The sequence below is a fragment of the Monodelphis domestica genome, chromosome 2, assembly GCF_027887165.1.
Source record: "Monodelphis domestica isolate mMonDom1 chromosome 2, mMonDom1.pri, whole genome shotgun sequence".
Taxonomy (NCBI): Eukaryota; Metazoa; Chordata; class Mammalia; order Didelphimorphia; family Didelphidae; genus Monodelphis; species Monodelphis domestica.
In genome coordinates this window covers 198483057-198502852 of record NC_077228.1, presented here as the reverse complement: position 1 = coordinate 198502852, position 19796 = coordinate 198483057, and the positions used below count along the sequence as shown (strand labels likewise).

Below are 19796 nucleotides of genomic sequence, written 5' to 3'. Positions count from 1 at the left end.
GGACATTAATTTCGGTCTCTAGTCTTGTTTAGGGAGGTGAGGGAAGAACTAAGGTAGGGCAATCTTTCTCAAGCCACAGTACTGCTTAAGAAAGAAACTTTCTGGTTCTCTTGTCTCATTCCCTTCCAGAGGATATCTATCTATCTATCTATCTATCTATCTATCTATCTATCTATCTATCTATCTCTCTCTCTCTCTCTCTATCTATCTATCTATCTATCTCTATCATCTGTCTGTCTGTCCATCTATCCATCCATCCATCCATCCATCCATCCATCCATCCATCCATCCATCCATCCATCCATCCATCCATCTACCTATCTATCTATATCTATCTATCATCTGTCTGTCTATCTATCTATCTATCTATCTATCTATCTATCTATCTATCTATCTATCTATCTATCTATCTATCTATCTATCTATCTATCTACAGGATATAGTATAACCCCTAAAAGCTACTCTCACTCTTCCATCTCAGAGCATTTAGGAAGGAAAGATATCAGAGTACTTAGCTATAGAAATCTCAAATTGCTTGGGGAAGGGAATAGGAAAACTACTTCCTATCAACCTCAGTCATGTGAGGAAGTGAATCCAAGTTCCTCCTCACATCTTATGGGGGAATGGGAAGTAGGGAAACTGAGGCAGAGAGAAGGATGTTGCTAGTTCTTAGTAATGCCAGAGATTTGGGGCAGAGCCAAGAACAAAGGCTGGGAGTTTGGCTCCTCTTGACCATAAGCCCTCTCTTCTTTCTCTGGGAATGGAAGAGGGAAGGAGCTGTTGTGCCTGGTGCCTGGCACCTGGGTCAAACCCTGGCACACACCTCCAGCTCTGCGATAATGCGGTCCTCATCGTCTTCATCCTTGATGGCCGATGCCATGATGGGTGGCGTGGAGGCTGGACGGGCCACCTCAGACACTGTCCGGCGTAGTTTCACCTGGGGCTTCTGTACCTCCAGCTCCTCTGACTCCGCCTTCTGCAAGTGACCCCAAGTGGCATAAGGGAACCCCATATCAGCACCTACACCCCGCTGACCTCAGACCCAATTTCCCTATTTGCCTCTCCTTCCATTTCCTGTACTTTACATCCTCTCTCCCTAAGATATCTTAGCATTAAAGGAAGAGCAAGGGTCCACCCTGTCCCACTCCTCGTCCCAAAATACACTGGATAGGATTAAATATTCCTTTCATCTTCCCCATCCCAATCTCACCAACTTCCTTGATATCCCCCTTCCCCAGGTCCTCTATCTGCCCCATTTTTGGAAGGATTCTCCTTCCACATCAGCATCAAAAGGTTATTTTAAGCATCGTCCTGCCTGGGGACAGGACCTGGGCTTTACCCCTCATTAGCCTCTCTCCTTAGCCAGAAGGTTCCAACAACCCTCCCTCCCTCTCTTCCAGTGTGAACTCAGCTGAAGGGCAAATGCCCCGGGTTTCCCTGACTGGAGATGGGAGATGGAGGTAGTACCTTGATAAAGGCTGAGTCCTTCTTGCTGGTGACCACGACCTCCCCAGTGCGGGTGGTGGTAAGGCCGTGGGAGGAAGGGAAGCTTCGCCGGGGAGGAGGCGGTGGGGGTGATTTAGAAGGCTTTTCTGTTCGGTATCGGGGGACTGTCAACTCATCTAGAGAAAGGAGGGGAGGGGAGTCCATCAAAGCACTAGCTGGGAGCCGTGGGGACACCCATGCCATTCCAAAGAGGACGAAGGGTCTCGAATCCCGTGGCCCTCCCTAGAGAAGTAGCCGAGGCAAGGAGATGCTCAGCTCAGGACCTGACCATTCTGCTTCCTCTTTTCCAAGCCACATATTACTCTGATTCTCCTCATTCCACAGGGTAAAAACAGCCTCTTTCATCAGACTTAGGGGCTCCCTGACAACAGAGACTGCCTTCCCCTCATCAGACCAGGGACTCCCCTCCATTGTACCACTGCCCAGTTCGTGGTGTGGGCCTCCCATACCTGAGCCCCTCCGCCCACTGGCCTCTCCACGGGGAGCTGCCTTCTGGCCATGGGGGGCTTTGGAGGGCTTGTGCTCAGGGGTGGGGGCTGGCCCACGAGGCTTGCCCGCGCAATCCAGGTCCGGGATGGCCTTCAGCAGCTCTGCCTGCGTCTCCTCTAACAGCCGGTTGATGTCCTTGGCACTATATTGGCTCAGGGCTGCCCTCTTCTCCTCCCAGTCCCTCTCTGCTGCCTGAAGGGAAGAAGGGAAAAGCTGGGGAAGAGACAAGACTCAAAGCTGACCTTCCATGGAACCTTTGGCCTGCCTCAGTTTCTTCCACCACCTCTGTCTGCTTTCTCTTATCCCACCCCATCCCTAGGAAATAAAAAAATAGGATGGGAGACTCAGAAATATCTTTGTTATCTCCCCAAAAGGCATCAGGTTCAAGAACCTAGGGGGACCCAACCATTTCCCAGAGTTCAATGAAACTCTTTAGATTTCAATAGTGAGTCAACAAATATTTATCAAGCCCCTCCGATGTTCCAGGCACTGTACTAAATATGAGAATTTTTTTTTCAAAAGGCAAAAACGTCCCACCCTGGGGACAGGAAACACTCAGTTTCCTACTTCGGAAGCTGTAATAAATTACTAAATATGCAGTCAATTTTTCCATCTCAGCCCACACCTGACCAGTCATCCCCCACTCCCCACTTCCACCCTGGGCCAACAAGGGGCAAGACCCCAGACGTCTGTCTCCCCAGTAGCCCAAGCACCTCCACAGACACGGCCTTGTCCACACTTCTCTTGCTGGGTGTTTCGGGGCCCCTGGAGGGATTGCCCCCTTTAGGTGTGTGAGCGGTGCCATCGCCTGGCCCCCCCAGCTCATGGAGGCTCAGGGGAGGGCTGGGGGGTGGCACCTCGAAGTCCAGGCTCTTGCTGAAGTCACACTCAGCCGTCACCTTCTTTGGAGATTGACTCAGGAGGTTGTTTGGAGGTGGCCACGTGCCCTCGTCCACTTGCCTGGAGGGACAGGTAGCTGTGAAGCCCTTGGAGTAAGGGAAGTGAGGTGGGCAGAGGTGGGCAGTGCCCGCTGCTCTTCCCCAAGGGACTCCCAGCTCCTCCAGCGGTAGGCATGTGAGAGGACGTCTGGACTCACCCGGGGTGGAGAGGGGGCAGGAGGGGCATGAAGAAGAGTCACTAGTCTTAGATGGGGTGCCTCTAGGCCAAGCAAAAGAGTCTTGGGGGGGAGCTAGTGGGTAGAATGTACAGAGAGAGGGTAAGTTGGGCAAGGTCTGAGTTCAGATTTGGCACCAGAATGATTCCATGGGATGGAAAGAGTCTAAGATCAAGGCTGGTTTAGGTGTCTGAGCTAGTATGATGGGGGCTCGTGGGGAAGGGGACGGGTCGTGCTGACCTTCGGATCTGGGCCAGTGTGTCGGTGACCCCTCGGCAGCGTTTGAGAAGCCCATCCAGTCTCTGCGGTTCCTCCTTCAGGAACTTTACTGCCTCTACCTCTACCCGGAGAACAACTCGCATCTTGCTCTGCAACCCAGGAAATTGTGCTGGGGGGGAGAGATGAGGAGGGAAACAAGGAAAGTAAAAGTAGGGAGTGGTGGAGGGAGTGAGGGGAGTCTCCATACTTCATAAGCCATCTACTTCAATCTACTTGAACAGGCGTTGCTTCCATTTTTTAAAAACCCTTACCTTCTGTCTTCAAATCCAAACTAAATATTGGTTACAAGGCAGAAGAGGGGTAAGGGCTAGGCAACTGGAGTTAAGTGACTAGTCCAAGGTCACACAGCTAAGAAGTGTCTGAGGTCAGATTTGAACCTGGATGGGTACTGCTTCTATAACATTCTGGACTCAACTAAAGACTTTTGGTTAAAAGGAACTCAACTACCTCTCCAGGCAGGCTATCCTACTGCTGCCACTAATGATTAAGAAGCCCTTTCTCATTCCCACACTCTTGCAGAGGTGGGGTAAGTGGGGAAGAGTCCACAGATGTGGAACGTAGAGTAAAATACCAGATTTTTGCAGATTGATGAAGGAATTGGTTGGTCTGTTTTGCTTTAATTATTTTCTTTTCTCTTTTTCTTTTAAAAATTTTATTTGAACCATTTGAATGGTCGTGTATATCTGTTAGTCCTACTACTGGGGAAGCCTGAGGCTAATGGATCCCTTGAATTCAGGAGTTTTGAGCTTCAAATGAGTTAAAGCAATTCAAAAGTCTTTGCACTGAACTAATGTGGTGAGTCTCCAAGGAGTGAGGCTGAAACAGAGCGGGATAAAAAGCTCCAGCAATGGGGTCAGCCCATGATTGGCTACTGCACTTCTAGCTCTTATGAGAAATGGGGAGGCAGAGCCTCAGAAAATAAGAAATTTTAAATTGTATTTGAAATAATGCAGGATTCATCAACCTGTTTCGGATTGTGGACTCTTTCAACAGGCTATTAAAACCTATAGCCCCTTCTCAGATGAATGCTTTTATTTTTTTTTTAACCCTTACCTTCTGTCTTGGAATCAATACTGTATATTGGTTCTTAGGCAGAAGAGTGATATGGACTAGGTAATGGGTGAAGTGACTTGCCCAGGGTCACACAGCTAGAAAGGGTCTGCAACCAGACTTGAACCCAAAATCTCCAATCTCTAGTCCTGGCTCTCAATCCACTGAGTCACCTGCTCCCAGATGAATGTTTTTAAATATATTTTAAAATATTTAAATGTAAATAAAATATATGGGACTACAAAAGAAATAAATTATATTGAAACACAGTTATCAAATAGTGTTAAAAAAGAAACAAGTTCAAGAGCTCTGAAACCTAGTACTGAAGGTCAGGGTTTTAAAAAACTACATTCTCATGGAACCTGCTCTTCGGCCTCCTTTACATCTTGATCAGTTGCCCCGACACAATGACTGACGTAGCTTGACCAGAGCAAAGTGCACTGTGTGGGACTGTCATCTCCGATATGACAAACTCTGTTTAAGATCTCACTACCCAGCCTTCTGGGGCTCCAGGTCACACTGTGGATTCATATTGCACTTCCAGTCCACTAAAATTATGCAGAGGCATAATAAGGATGGGGGGTTGGAGTGGGGCTGCGTAATGAAGGAATGGGGACCATGAAGGGAGGGAGAGTTAAAGTAGGAAGGAGCATGGCTGGCCCACACATACTGGACGGGGCCAGAGACCATCACCCAGAATCTTAAAGATCTTCCCTTCAACCCCAGCTTCCTGCTCTCCTCCATCCACCAAGCCCCCAGGCCAAGCCCACTCACACTTGAGCTCTGTGAGGGTCTCCCCGAGTTGTTTCAGCACCAAAGCCTTCTCCTCCAACTCAGGACCCGGGACCAGCCGATGGTTGTGGGACACCTCCTTCTGAATCTTCTCCACCGACTTCTCCAGATCACTGCAGCCAAAGATACCGCCATTCAGGCCCTTCCACTCCCAGCCCGGACCTCTCCCATTCTCCTGCTCCCTGGCTAGCCCACGATCTAGCACAGGACAAGCCAGAGCAAAGTCGGTTCAAAATCAGAAAGAGGAGCCAATTGCAAAATCGTGGAACTTCAAGTGGAAGGGAACCTTAGAAGGCATTCAGTTCAGCTTGGCACATGACTTAGAATTTTTTTTTTCTTTTGAGACAGCATGGTATATTGGGAAAAGCACTGGATTGGGAGTCAGGGGATATGGGTTCAAATCCCAGCTCTGCTGCTAACTACTTGTATAACCTTGGTCAAGCCCCTTCCATTCTCTAAGCCTCAGTTTCTCCATCTGTAAAATGAGAGGGTTGGACCTGAGGTCACTTCTAAGCTTTAAGAATATGCTCTTTGGGGGGCAGCTGGGTGGCTCAGTGGATTGAGAGTCAGGCCTGGAGACGGGAAGTCCTAGGTTCAAATCTGGCCTCAGACACTTCCCAGCTGTGTGACCCTGGGCAAGTCACTTGACCCCCATTGCCTAGCCCTTACCACTCTTCTGCCTTGGAGCCAATACACAGTATTGACTCCAAGACAGAAGGTAAGGGTTAAAAAAAAAAAAAGAATATGCTCTTTGACAGATGGCTTCTTCTTGAACACTTCCAGCAAAAGGAAGCTTATTACCTCTCAAGTTATATATAGTCCATTCCATTTAGAACCAGTCAGAAATACCTGAGTTCAAATCCAGTCTCAAATATATACCAGCTATGTGGCCTTGGATAAATCACTTAACCTCTGCTTACCTCAGTTTCCTCATCTGTAAAATGGAGATAATAATAGCAACTACCTCCCCAAGGGTTGTTGTGAGGATCAAATGAGATAATTATAAAATACATAATATAATAAATATAAAAAATCAGCACAATGCCTGGCACATCAAAGCACTATATATATATGCATATATATGTATATATATATATATATATATGTTAGCTATTATTACTTCTCCTCCCCTTTAGGTCATTCTACCTCATGTAGGAGGTGCCTCCTTGAAAATTCCACAAATTGCTCCTAGTTCTGCTTCCTATAGCCACAGAGAAAAGCTAATCTTAGTTTCAAACCAGAGTCTTTCCTATCAGTATTTGAAAAGATAGCTCATGTTCTCCCCTAAGTCTTCTTCAGGATAAATATCTCCAGTTCCTTCTAAATCAGTGAAATGGAGCAGTGGATAGACTGGGAGTCAGCGGAAGGCTGGAGCTATAACTGGCCTCAAATACTTCCTAGCTGTGTGACCCTGGGCAAGTCACTTAACCCCATTCATCTCATTTCCTCATCTGTCAAATGATCTAGAGAAGGAAATGACAAACCACTCAGGTATCTTTGCCAAGAAAACTCCAAATGGGGTCACCAAAAGCCAGACATGACTGAAACAACCAGACAACAATGATCATGTGATTCATTATGCTAGATGCTGGGCACAGAAACACAAGCCTAAAAGCCCCACTGCCTACCTCCCAAGCTCACGTTCTTAGGCATTTAATTGGATCATCAACCAGCCTAAATAAAGCTCTCTCCACCTCCTCCACAAAGATACTGTGGGAGACTTTGTCAAGGACTTCACTGAAACCAAGTTTCTCTATCAGGTTGTAGGTTAGAATAAAACCAAGCATGAGTCAGAGGGGAAGAAGGCTTGGGGGAAATGACCACTGGGGGTAAACCTCTGGACCACATGCCTGGATACAGTATGGAATGGAGATAGGAAGCTGCCCAAGTGGAACAATTTCCTTCTCCAAAAGCAGTTGAATATGCATTTCTTGGATGTAGGCAGGGAGGGGGGTTTAGTCTTGTATTTGTGTGCCCAGCACCTACAATCATGCTTTTACACAATGGTTATTTGGTCATTTCAGTCATGTCCAACTTTTCAGTGCCCCCATTTGGGGTTTTCTTGGCAAAGATACTTGAGTGGTTTGCCATCTCCATCTCTAACTCATTTGACAGATGAGGAAACCAAGGCAATCAGGGTTAAGTGACACAAAGCTAGACAGCTGTCTTCTTCGTCTAACACTAAGCAGTTAATAAATGTTTGTTGTATTAGATTAGAAAAGCAATGAGTCACTAACTTTGGAATAGCTATTGTCTTGCATTAGCTAGTTACTCAGTCACTAACTTGGGCTCTAATTGGAACTTCCCTTTTCCAGAAAATTGGTTAAAGGATGAAATGGGGGAAAATAGGGAGGGACATCAGACAAACATTCAAGGGCTAAAAAAAGTAAGCTTCAGGGCAGAATTCTTAAGAGGAAACCCTTTCTTCATGAATGAGGAAGGAAGGCACTTGAGGAACAGACACTGAATCCAAATATTCCTTTGGCACAGAGATATTACAGCAGTAAACGTTTGACAGCTTGCAATCTACACCCACCCACATGATGTGATTTTGATCCTTGTAACTAGTTTGTGAGAGAGGGAGGTCAGGGACCTGTGCTTAACAGATAAGGAAACTGAGGTCTAATCCTTTGAGTTGCAGAGTAAAGAAGTAATGAGGGGGTGGCAGCTAGGTAGCTCAGTGGATTGAGAGCCAGGCCTAGAGATGGGGGGTCCTGGGTTCAAATTTGACTTAAGACACATCCTTGTTGTGTGACCCTACGCAAGTCATTTAACTTCTACTGCCTAGCCCTTATCATTCTTCCACCTTGGAACCAATACACAGTATTGATTCTAAGGCAGAAGGTAAGGGTTACAAAAAAAAGAGAGAAGTAATCAGAACTCTTAGATGGAATGTTTGTCCCTGAAGGTAGATTCAGAGTTCAAAGAATAAAAGGGATTAAAAAAAAGAGATGTGGTAGGATGGAGTGAGGTCATGAGAACCAAAATGATGCAGTCTAGAGAAGGGAATTCCATTGTTATCCCCAAGAATTCTGGGGAATAGTCTTATCCTGGGAGCCTTGAGAATATCGGAGTTTGGTAACTCCCCATGATTGTTATTTTTACCCCTGTCTGTGTCCCAATGATTGCTGGCAGCAAAACTCTCAGGAAACTCCCAGCAGGCTGTGCTTCCTTCAGGGACAAGAGGATTGAGGAGGGGTTGGGTAGCTGCCAGAGAACAGGCTAGAGAAGGAGAAACCCTGACTGGAAGGAATTTGGGGGAGGCAGCTAGAAAAAGGCTAGGGTGTAGAACTCTGGGGCCTTCAAGCGAGAACAAAAAGAACAGCACTGTAAGGGGGAGGGAGGCAGCAGAAAAAAATGTTTTAATATGGCTGGGAGGCTAGATAGTTCAGCACATGAGAAAACTGAGGCACAGAGGTTAAATGACAATCACAGTCACACCATTAGTAAGGGATAGAACTGGGATTTCAACCTAGAATCTTCCCCCACTTACCCCCAAGAAGGATTGGAGACAAGGGTGTGTTGGAGTCGGTGAGAAATGATTGTTCATTTTTACCTTGAAAATCTGCAAATGCTACAAATTAGGGTTTGATTTCTCATTCTGTTAATTGGACAGGTCAGAGGGCAGGTTATTAAGCATTTACTAGCACCACCACAGTTACGGAGAAAAGGGAGAGTAGGATGGTGGTGCCTAGTACATAGTAGGTGCTTAATAAATGGTTATTGATTGATTGCTAAGTCAGACTAATCAGTAACTCTTTTTTTCATTAGATTTGAAACAGAACATCCATTTCTACACTCTCTTGGGTTTTAGGCTATCCCCTTCCTAACTCCCTACTCAAACATACTTTGTTTCCTAGTTTAAAAAAATCTGAGGCAGCTAAGTAGCTCAGTAGATAGAAAGTCAAGCCTAGAGACAGAGGTCCTGGGTACAAATCTGAGTTCAGACACTTCCTAACTGTGTGACCCTGGGCAAGTCATTTAACCCCAATTGCCTAGTCCTCACTGCTCTTCTACCTTGGAACTAATATATTTAGTATTGATTCTAAGAAGAAGGTAAGCTTTTTTTTTTTTTTTAATTCTGAAAACCTCATCCCTGGCTCAGGAAGATGAAAGGAGAAGTTTATTCACATATCAGTCAGCAGAAAGAAGGAAATCGCTCTGCCCCTAGTGGCTGCGGCTGATATGGCAGGGGCAGCTGCCCAAGGTACCAGCTCAAGTCTTGGGAAAACACTCAGGCAGGACCCAGAGAGGGGAAGCTAGCTAGCTGCTACAAGCCGTGTCTTTGGGTCTGACAACCCTTTACACTGGCCGTTGGCCAGGAGGAAAACTGGGCTGTGGGCCAAAAGCAGGGCTAAGACGAGGCATCCGAGCACTGCAGGCAAGTTTGGAGAGCTGCATTTCTGCCAGTCCACCAAAGGCATTGAGAGCTTCCTCCTAACACGTGCAACTTGACTGATGGCAAAAGAAATGCTCAAATTCTCTGGAGGATGGGATGATATTAAAATGGGCTGCTGAGTGGTTTAATGGGAAAGGCATTGGATTTGCTATCAGAAGCCCTGAGGTTTACTTCATCTCCTGATTCCATGCCTTTGTCCCAGCTGTGCCCTATTCTTAGAATACTTACTTTCTCTCTCTGTCTGTCTGTCTGTCTGTCTCTCTCTCTCTCTGTCTCTCTCTGTGTCTCTCTCACTCTCTCCCGGCTTCTGTTTCTTAACTTTCCTGGCTTCCTTTAAGTCTCAACTCAAATTGTACTTTTTGCAAGAGCCCTTTCCCTGGCTCCCTCCCCTCTTTCCCTCTAAGATTTCTTTCCATTTTCATGCCTGACTAGATTTTGGATGCACATAGTTATTTGCATATAGGTTGTGTCCCCTGCCTCCTATGCATACTCTTTGAAGACAGGGACCTCACTTTTTGCCTTTCTTTGTTATACCTAGCACGTATCAAAGTGCTTGGCTAAATTCTAGTTGACTAGACTAGACTGACCATGCTGCCACTTTGTGATTGTAGGCAAGTGCCTTGGGGTCTCTGAGCCTCAGTTTTTTTCATCTGTCAAATGGGGATGATATTTGACATAGTATCTTGAAGGCTCATTATAAACAATATGATTTACCAACTTTAAACTACTATATAAATATAAATTATTTATTTTCATTTGGAAAAAGGAATCCAGAAGTATCCTTCTGTTATCATTCATGGGTTCATAGGGCTAGGACCAAAAGGGGAATGGGAAGCCATCTAATCCAATGACCTCATTTTATAATTGAGGAAATTAAGGTGAAGAGAAGTTAAAGGACTTAGTCAAGGTCACACAGGTAAGAAAGCATCAGAAGCAAGATCTGAACCTAGTTCTCTAATTTCACCCACCTTCCTTCCTTCTTTTCTTCTTGCCTTCCTGATCCTCCTCCCTTCCTTCCTTCCTTTCTCCCTTCCTTCCTTTCTCCCCTCCTTCCTATCTTCCATCCTTATTTCCTTCCCTTCTTCCTGCCTTCCCTTCTTCTCTACTTCCTCCCTTAGTTTCTTTTTTCTTTCCCTTACCTTGTGTCATAGATTCACTACTGTATATTAGTTCCAAGGCAGAATAGCAGTAGGGGCTAGGCAATCTGGGTTAATTGATTTACCCACGGTCACACTGCTAGGAAGTGTATGAGGCCAGATTTGAAGCCCAGGTCCTCCCACCTCTAGGCTTGGTACTCTATCATCTGAGTCACCTAGCTGCCCCACCACACTCTTTTTACAGGTCATATCCTTTGACCTCAAAATTCTAATGAGGTGCAGATTACAATGATGGGATCCCAAAGGGGTAAAAGACAGACAGAAAGGTCCCACATACACCAGCATTTCATAGCATTCCTCCTTCCTTCTTTGAGCTGTGCTATAACAACAACAATAATATCAATAAAAGCTAGCATTTATATAATACCTACTATGTGCCAGGAACTATGCTAAGTACTTTATAAATATTAACTCATTTGATCCTCACCTCAATGCTAGGAGGTAGGTGCTATTATTATCTCCATTTTACAGTTATGGAAACTGAGGCAGGCAGAGGTTAATTGACTTGTCGAGGGTCACTCAGTTAGTGTCTGAGGCCAAATTTAAAATTAGATCTTCTTGAGTCCAGGCCCAGCACCCCAACTACTGAGTCTAGCTACTCATCTGCTTGCTATGCCCACCTCAAACTGAGGCTCTGGCCAGAAGGAACCAAGGCTCCTGGACCAGGAAGACTGAGCCAAAGCCAGCTTCCCTCCAAAGGAAGGTCCCCTTACTTGAGCTGCTGGGTGACCAGCTCCTCCTCGCTCAGATAATGCAGTCTCTCCTCCTCCACCAGGGTACGCTGCCGCTGCAGAGGGTCCTCCTGCTTCCGGACTGCTTCGGACACCCGAAGGCTCAGCTCAGCCTCTGTGCGCTTCAGCAGGGTTCGAACAGACTCCTGATTCTGCATCTTCAAGGAGACAGGAAGGGCATGAGAGGCAGACAGATGGGAAAGAGGAACCTAAGCAGGGTCAAGCTGAAGGTGTAACCTGTATGGACTCATTCTATCAGGGATAGAGGAAGGCCCTGGATCAAGGCTATGGAGAGAGGGGCTCTGGGTCTAGGACATGGGGTGGGGGGCTCTAGGAAGGTACAGTGAGAATTTGTCTTTCATATGCTGTATTAATTCCTATATATTAGGGAGAATTACTATGTATTCCTGTGTCTGGGATCTGGGTCAGAGGTACCATCTAGTCTGCTACTTTTTGCATTTTCTTTGTCTTCGGGATCCAAGGAATGTCCTCCCTTTGAACAGAATTTGATTAATAAATGAAGGGGAGTAGGATTCTTTTTCTGCCTACTGACCTGTTCACCTTTAGGGATGGGGAGGGGTGGATAGGTTGATGGATCACCTCTTAATTAGTCATCATCAAATAAAGATGCCTTGGGATGGTGGAGGAGGGGCTGAACAATGAGCTCCCCAAAATCTATTTAATAAACTGTGTGACCCCCCCCCTTCTGAACATCCCTGGTCACAAGAGAGCCATGGAGATCTAGATCTCTTTCTCAGTTATGATGCTGGCCTAACCAATAAACCTGATATAATCAATAAAGTTATATTTTAATCCCTAAATCAGTCTCTCAAGATCATTTTAATTATAACAGTAGAGAGAACTTTAGGTCAGGGATGGCCACGGGGGTGGGGGAGGTTCTGTACCCAGGAGGGACTCTGGTCCTGGGCCAGGAACAGAAGAGGGGGGGCTCTTGGTCAAGGATGTGAAGAGTGATTCCAAGCCACGGATATAGACAGAGGCTCTGCACTAGCTAGTTAGAGACAGTGGGGTCCTGGGCTGGCAAAATGGGGAGAAGAGCCTTGGGGTCAGGGAGGTAAGGAGGGACTCTGGGTTCTGGATGAAGAGAAGGTCTCGGGCCAGAATGTGGGTATGGGGGGACTCTGGGGGAGGGAGGTGGAGGGAGGAACTCTGGGTCAGGGATGGAGAGGGAGACCCTGGGTCAGGCAAAGTGGAGAGGGGATCCTGGACCAGGGAGAGAGGAGGAGCTCGTGGTCAAGGATCTGAACCATGGGCGTAGAGAGGTGGGGGGCCCCTGGGCCAAGTCTTCAGAGGCAGCAAACTAGAGAGAGAAGGCTTGGGGTCAGGGATACGGGAACTTTGGGCAATGAATGTGGAAGGAGAGATCAGGGCTAGAAGAGCCTCGGGGACAAAGTTGTGGGATGCAGAAAGGGAGGACTCTGAGTCAGGGATGTCTGGAAGGGGAGGGGAGGCCGTGCCAGGCCCGGGGGGAGATGGGGTACGGGGTCTCAGTGTCAGACACTGATGGCTCAAAATAAGGAACGTGGAAGATGAGAGACTGCGGGTCAGAAAGCGGGGAGCAGGCTAAGGGCAGGATTAAATGTCTGCAAGTAGGCACGGGGAGCGGAGCCCTAGGAGCAGAGCTGAACGTTCTAAGGGCAAGGGCTCAGACCCCAGGTGGGCCACAGGGATGCCTAGGCCCTGACCTTTGGCCTTCTCTTAGGTAGGAGGCTACGAATCCTGTCCTCCGGCCCAGATGGCGGCTTATCCCTCCTCCCCCTGGCCCGTCTCTATGCATTATCTTCACCTGAAAGGCAGCCTTCGCCAGGCCCTACGCACAGCAGTGCCCCTCTCCTGCCAGGTAGAACCATCTGCCAAGAGGAACAGGCCAGAGACGGGACCGGGAAGCCTGTCCTAGCTCGGGGCAGGGAGAAGCGGATGGGAAGGAAGGGAAGGTTACTGCTTAATCAGGAAGGAAGGAGATGCCAGGGCAGAGTCCGGGAAGGTGGGCTCGGCGGGGGCCAAGTCTTACCTGCAGTTTGCGGAGCTGCTGCAGCTGGTTGCGGAGGTCGCCGGCGTTGTGCTGGAGGTCGTGGAGGTGCAGCTGCATGTGTAGCCGGGTGACGGCCGTTGGGGGGCCCGCAGGGGTGCTGCTGGCTGATGGCGGAGGAGGCGCCGGAACCGGAGTGGCCCCGCTGCTCCGTCCACCCAGCCCACAAGCTGGAAGAGGACAGGTTGGCACAAAGGAGAGGGTGGCAGAGTGAGGGTCCAGGGAGCCACCCCCAAGCTGGCCGCCTCCCCCTCCTCTACAATCCTGCCCAGGATGAAGGCACCTCTCTTCCTCTCTCTCTCCCCTGCACCAGTCATTGCTGCCAGGACTTATGACACCGGTCACTTCTCCCTGCTAGGTAGTGAGCTTCCCGCGGGCAGAAACTGAGCTCTGTGTCTTCTCTGGTGCTCCAGAGCCAAGCACATAGAAAGCTATTGTTGTTATTATTAAATGTACTAATTATTAGTGAGTGTTAGTTATTAATAATGTGGTTTGTTATGCGATAATACTCTTAATGATGTACCAGGCACTGTGCTAAGTATTTTATCACTATTATTTCATTTGATCCTCACAGCAACCCTGCAGGGTAGGTGCTGTTATTATCCACATTTCACAGATGAGGAAACTGAGGCAAAAAAAAAAGGTAAAATGAATTGTCCGGGATCCCACAACTAGGAATAATGTGATATCTGATTTGAACTCTAGTTTTGTTCATTCCTGGGGTAACTAGGGGGTGCAATGGATAAAGTGCTGGTCCTGGAGTCAGGAGGACTCCTCTTCCTGAGCTCAAACCTGTCCTCAGACACTTACTAGCTTTGTGACCCTGGGCAAGTCACTTAACCTTGTTTGCAAAATGAGCTGGAGATAGAAATGGCAAACCACACCAATATCTTTGCCAAGAAAACCCCAAATGGGGTCATGAAGAATAAGGCATGACTGAACAACAACTTCCTGTCTCCATGTAAAACCCAGTGGAATTGCTCATTGGCTATGGGAGGGGTTGGTAGAAGGGGAAAGAAAGAATATGAATCATGTATATTCTAAATAAATTAATTAAATAACATTTTTCTTAAAATTTTTTTAATTTCTTAAAAATTTCTTTAAAATTTTTCTTAAAAAAAAAAAAACAACCAACAATGTCCTGTCTCTGAGTCCACTGAGTCACCTACTTTTTTCTACCCCTTTTAGGCAAACAGGGTCAAGTGACTTGCTCAGGATCACACAGTTGTTAAGTGTCTGAAGCCAAATTTGAACTCAGGTCTTCCTAACACCAGGCCCAGTGCAGTGCTCTATCCAATGTACTGTCTAGGTGCCCCTAGGTGTCTATTATTAAGACGTAGCTATTAAAAGTGAACTGAGGGGGCAGCTGGGTAGCTCAGTGGATTAAGAGCCAGTCCTAGAGACGGGAGGTCCTAGGTTCAAATCTGGCCTCAGCCACTTCCTAGCTGTGTGACCTTGGGCAAGTCACTTAACCCCCATTGCCTAGCCCTTACCACTCTTCTGCCTTGGAGCCAATACACAGTATTGACTCCAAGACGGAAGGTAAGGGTTTATTAAAAAAAAAAAAGTGAACTGAGATCAAGAAGGGTCTCAGAGCAAAGACACTTACTTCAGATGTTAGCGCTAGAAGAAATCATGGAGTACAACTGCCTCATTTAACAGAGGAGGAAACCAAGTCCCAGAAAAGCAAAAACAGCCCAAACTCATATAATGAATGGCAGACTCCAGGTACCACCCCTAATGCTCTTTTCACGAGCCCTTCCCATCCCATAGTTCTTAATATTCTGTTCACCAGTACTGTTGCCTTTTCTTGTTAATACTTGGAAATGGATGGTTTTATTTGAAGCGATTTTCTAAGGCTTGCCTTTGTTCAATCCTGTTAATAATTTATTTACTATGTTTATATATAATATACTTATATAAACTTTATTTATAGAATTTTATATTAAATTATCACGTATATGCATTTTTATAGAAAATCATTAAAAATCAATTAAAACACATGATAAAAATCATTTTGCAGAACTGCCATGAAATGGGAGTGGGGCCGGTATCATTACATCAACATCCTTAAGAACAAGAGCTCTTAAGGGATTGGAGAAGCCTATGGACTTCCTTTCAGAATCATGTTTTCTAAAGGCATAAAATAAAATACAGAGGAAACAATTCTGTTGAAATGAAGACACTCACAGAACCCCTGAAATCAAGCCACCGACTCCCTAAAGGGCGAAGAACCCCTGCCCTAAAATCTCTTCCAGATCTCGGATTCTGAAATTGTGGGGCCGTTTCCCTCCACCGCCATGATCAGTCTGTGCTGTGGGTCTAGACCGAGCAGAGGGCCCGTCCTGAAGCTCCCCGCAGAAGCCAGGGACCCAGGAGAACAAGTTTCCTGCAGGAGCACCCTGGGGATCCGGGAAGGCTACATGCCCCGCACAGGGAATTTCCCCCAGGCACGAAGGGTAACTGTTGGCTCACTCACGTGCTGAGGGTGTTGCTGCCCCATTGGAACCTTCAATCTTCTCACTGTGAAAGAGGAGATGAACAAGGTCAGTCATCATTGGGGAGGTCCCACTCAGGAAACCTAGGAATGTCAGAGATGGACACAATCTCTCTTTTTTTTTTTTAATTTTAAACCCTCACCTTCAGTCTCAGAATTAATGCTGTGTATTGGCTCCAAGGCAGAAGAGCAGTAAGGGCTAGGCAATGGGGGTTAGGTGACTTGCCCAGGGTCACACAGCTAGGAAGTGTCTGGGGCCAGATTGGAACCCAGGACCTCCCATCTCTAGGTCTGGCTCTCAATCTACTGAGGCACCCGGCTGCCCCCTTTAATCAATGATTTTTAAAATTTATACTGGACTTCCTGGGGTCCCGCAGCAAGCTGAGGGGAAAGTCTAGAATGGCGGCTGACAGAAAGACTCTGTGATTTCTGCACCGGGGTAGGGATGGCTCTCTTACCTGGGGGTCTCAGCCTCTGAACCCCGGAGGAGGGCACTCTGCACCAGTCCCGTCAAGCTGGCAATCTGCTTCTCCATGGCTTCCATGCGTTCCCTAGCATGCAGGAAGGAAGGGCCCATTGAAGATCCAGCCAGCCCATCCGAGGCTCCAGAGACCAGAGTGCCCTCCTCCCCCACTCCTCGCCTATAAAAACAGGGCTCAGATGCCCTCTTTCTCTGTACCCCTGGGGGGAGGCGGGGGTCTCTCTAGCCTCTCTATTCACAGGCCTGGATAATTTTTTTTTTAATGACAAGCTATAAACCATTCATTTTGACCAGCTGGTTTCTCCCTTTCATCAAATCCCATGGCCAGGCCCACAATGGGATTGGGTAGGGGGTGGGGGGACGGGTACAAAGAACGGGGAGAGAAGATCTGGGCCGCTAGTTGTCTCCAGCGCTGAGGCCTCCTTTGGGGAGACCGAGCAGGGCTGGAGGAGACAAAAGTCTCTCCATCAAACGGGGCCCTCCTTCCTCATTTCTTTTTGTCCGTCCTTTTGGACAACAACCCCCCTCAGCACTCCTCTAGGGGCCCCTGCAGCCCCCTCCCCAAAGGACCTTCAGAGGCCCGCTGGGCATAAGGTGTGCCTGATTTCCCCACCCCTGCGCACGCTCATACATGCACACTTACACGCGTGTCCACCGACATACACTCACACACAAGCGCACCCCCAACCCCCCAGCCCCCCACAGCCCAGGGGAGGAGCTGGCCAGTAGCCAAACCCCACTCCACTTCCCCCTTACCTGGTCTCCGTGTCCTTGGCTGGCACCGGAGGCCCGAAGCCTGCCAGTGGACGCTCCCCCGGCCCTGGGAAAAGCTCTGACGGGGGCACCCCAGAAGATGAAGAGCCTCCCCCACCCCGTGGCTTGCCCCCCGGGCTCTCAGCAAAGACAGAGGAGGAAGAACCAGAGTCCTTGCGGAAGGACTGGCGGACAGGAGAGGAGCGACTGGGCGGCCCCGAATAAGGGCTATGGGGAGGCGGAGGGCCGCCCTGGGGTGGTGCCACGTCCACCAGTTTCTGGGGAGAAGCCGGGGGCAGACGGAAGCCAAAGCCGTCCCCGTAGAGTGGCCCGCCGCTGCCAGTGGCAGCTTTGTACAGGGAATCCTCCAGGTCGGACTGCAGGGCGGTGGCAGAATACGTGCTGAGGGAGCGCACCGAGCCCCGCTTGTAGAGTCCCCCGCCGGGGTAGGCAAAGGGGTCCCCTCCGGCCGAGGCCAGGCTCAGTCGCCCCTCGTGGAGCAGCCCGTAGGGGTCTGCGTAGAGGCCCTCCCCTTTCACTAGCATCACCCCTCCTCCCTTGCCCGCCAGATCTTCGTCAGGCTTCACGTCCCGCCGCTCCAAGATGGCGCTGGGGCTGGGGGAGACGCCTGGCGCGGGGGGCACCCCCCCCAGCCTTTCAGAGTGGTGCACGGGGCTGCCGGCATAGGATGGGGGGCGGCCCCCACTCCCCCCTGCGTAGGAGAGCCTGGACCGGGAAGGGGAGGCAGAGGGCAGGCCGGGAGGTGGGGAGCCCGAGGAGAGGTGGGGGGCCGGGGAGAGGTTGTTCAGGCGCCGGGTAGGCGATGATTCCCTGGAGGCGTAGACCATCTCTCTCTGTGGGGGAGAGAACACCCAATATCCCACGTTAGAGTGGATACCTGGGCTAACGCCTGCCTCAGGTCCCAAGGGTGCTGGGCCCATTCTTCAAGAAGTCTTCAAGACGCCATTTTAGTTTACTTTGTCTTATTTTTAAGCCCTTCCTTTCTCTCCTAGTAAGGACTCTAAGACTGAAGGACAAGGGCTGGGAAAACTGGGCATAGTGATTTGTCCAGGGTCACATATAGCTACGAAATGTCTGAGGCTAGATTTGAACCCAGGTCTTCCTGACTCCCAGCCTGGCCCTCTCTACACTGAGCCATCTAGCTTTCCCTCAAGACGTAGCTTTTTTTTTTTTTAAATCCTTACCTTCTGCCTTAGAATCAATGCTAAGTATCAGATCCAAAGCAGAAGAGCGATAAGGGCTAGGCAAAGGGGGTGAAGTGACTTGCCCAGCATCACACCACTAGGATGTATCTGAGGACAGATTTGAAACCAGGACCTTCCATCTCTGGACCTGGCTCTCCATCCACCGAGTCACCTACCTGTCCCAAGCTGCAGAGTTAAAATTCAGCATCTCCCCATTGTCTACTGTGTGCAGCTCAGAGGTGCAATGGCTAGAGCACTAGTCCTAGAGTTAGGAAGACCTGAGTTCAAATCCAACTTCAGGCACTAACTATGGCCTTGGTAAGTCATTTAACTTGTCTGTTTGCTTTGGTTTCTTCAAATGTAAGACGGGAACTGATAAGAACATCCAACTCCGAAGGTTGTTGTGAGAATCACTAAGATAATATTTGTAAAGTGCTTGACACAGTAAGAGGCATGTGATGTGAAAGAGGGTAGGCTTTGATCCACATCCATCCAACTCCCACAGTCCTTCCTCTGGAGGTGGATAGCACTCCCCTTCATAAGTCCCTCAGAATGGTCCTGGATCATTGCATTGCTGAGAGTAGCCAAGTTTTCCCAGCTGATCATCCCACAATATTGCTGTCCCTGTGTACAATGTTCTCCTGGTTCTGCTTGTTTCCCTCTGCATCAGTTCCTGCAGATTTTTCTGAAATCATCTTGCTTATCATTCCTGGTAGCACAATAGTATCCCATCACCATCACATCCCACAATTTGTTCAGCCGTTCTCCAATTGGAGGGCATCCTTTTAGCTTCCAATTCTTTGCCACCATAAAAAGAGCTGCTATAAACATTTTTGTAAAAGTAGGGTCTTTCCCCTTTTTTATGATCTCTTTGGGATACAGACCTGGTAGTGGTATTACAGGATCAAAGGGGACCTTGCTTACATTCTAACAGAGGGACCTACCACGGGTAATAAATACATAAAAAGTAATCCAAGGAGAGAGAAGTAGGTAGGTGGCACAGTGAATAGAGTGCGGGGCATGGAGTCAGCAAAACTCATCTTCTTAAGTTCAAAACCTGGCCTCAGACACTTCCTAGCTGTGTGACCCTGGGCAAGTCACTTACCCCCCCATTGCCTAGCCCTGACCACTCTTCTACCTTTGAATCAATACACAGTACTGATTCCAAGACAGAAGTGAGGGTTTTAAAAAATATGAAACAAGACAAGAGGTTTCAGCCAAATAGGGAAGGCAATCTATCTCAGTCGGGCTGAGGATCATTTGTTGTTGCTGTGTCACTTTTCAGTCATGTCA

The 19796-nt window shown here is 48.2% G+C and overlaps 1 protein-coding gene across 17 annotated transcripts in view; it reads right to left on the bottom strand.

Moving 5' to 3' along the window:
- SRCIN1 (SRC kinase signaling inhibitor 1) overlaps nucleotides 1-19796 on the bottom strand; it is a 135545-nt gene that overhangs the window by 19412 nt on the left and 96337 nt on the right. For all 17 annotated transcript variants that reach the window (XM_056816809.1, XM_056816812.1, XM_056816815.1 and 14 more), the window contains 11 exons: nucleotides 17302-18152; nucleotides 16523-16615; nucleotides 16047-16090; nucleotides 13550-13737; nucleotides 11500-11675; nucleotides 5213-5343; nucleotides 3350-3497; nucleotides 2709-2955; nucleotides 1956-2187; nucleotides 1468-1622; nucleotides 824-976 (listed from right to left, as the gene is read on the bottom strand). In XM_056816809.1, the coding sequence (XP_056672787.1) occupies nucleotides 824-976; nucleotides 1468-1622; nucleotides 1956-2187; nucleotides 2709-2955; nucleotides 3350-3497; nucleotides 5213-5343; nucleotides 11500-11675; nucleotides 13550-13737; nucleotides 16047-16090; nucleotides 16523-16615; nucleotides 17302-18152 (2418 nt within the window). The remainder of the gene's footprint in view (nucleotides 1-823; nucleotides 977-1467; nucleotides 1623-1955; nucleotides 2188-2708; nucleotides 2956-3349; nucleotides 3498-5212; nucleotides 5344-11499; nucleotides 11676-13549; nucleotides 13738-16046; nucleotides 16091-16522; nucleotides 16616-17301; nucleotides 18153-19796) is intronic.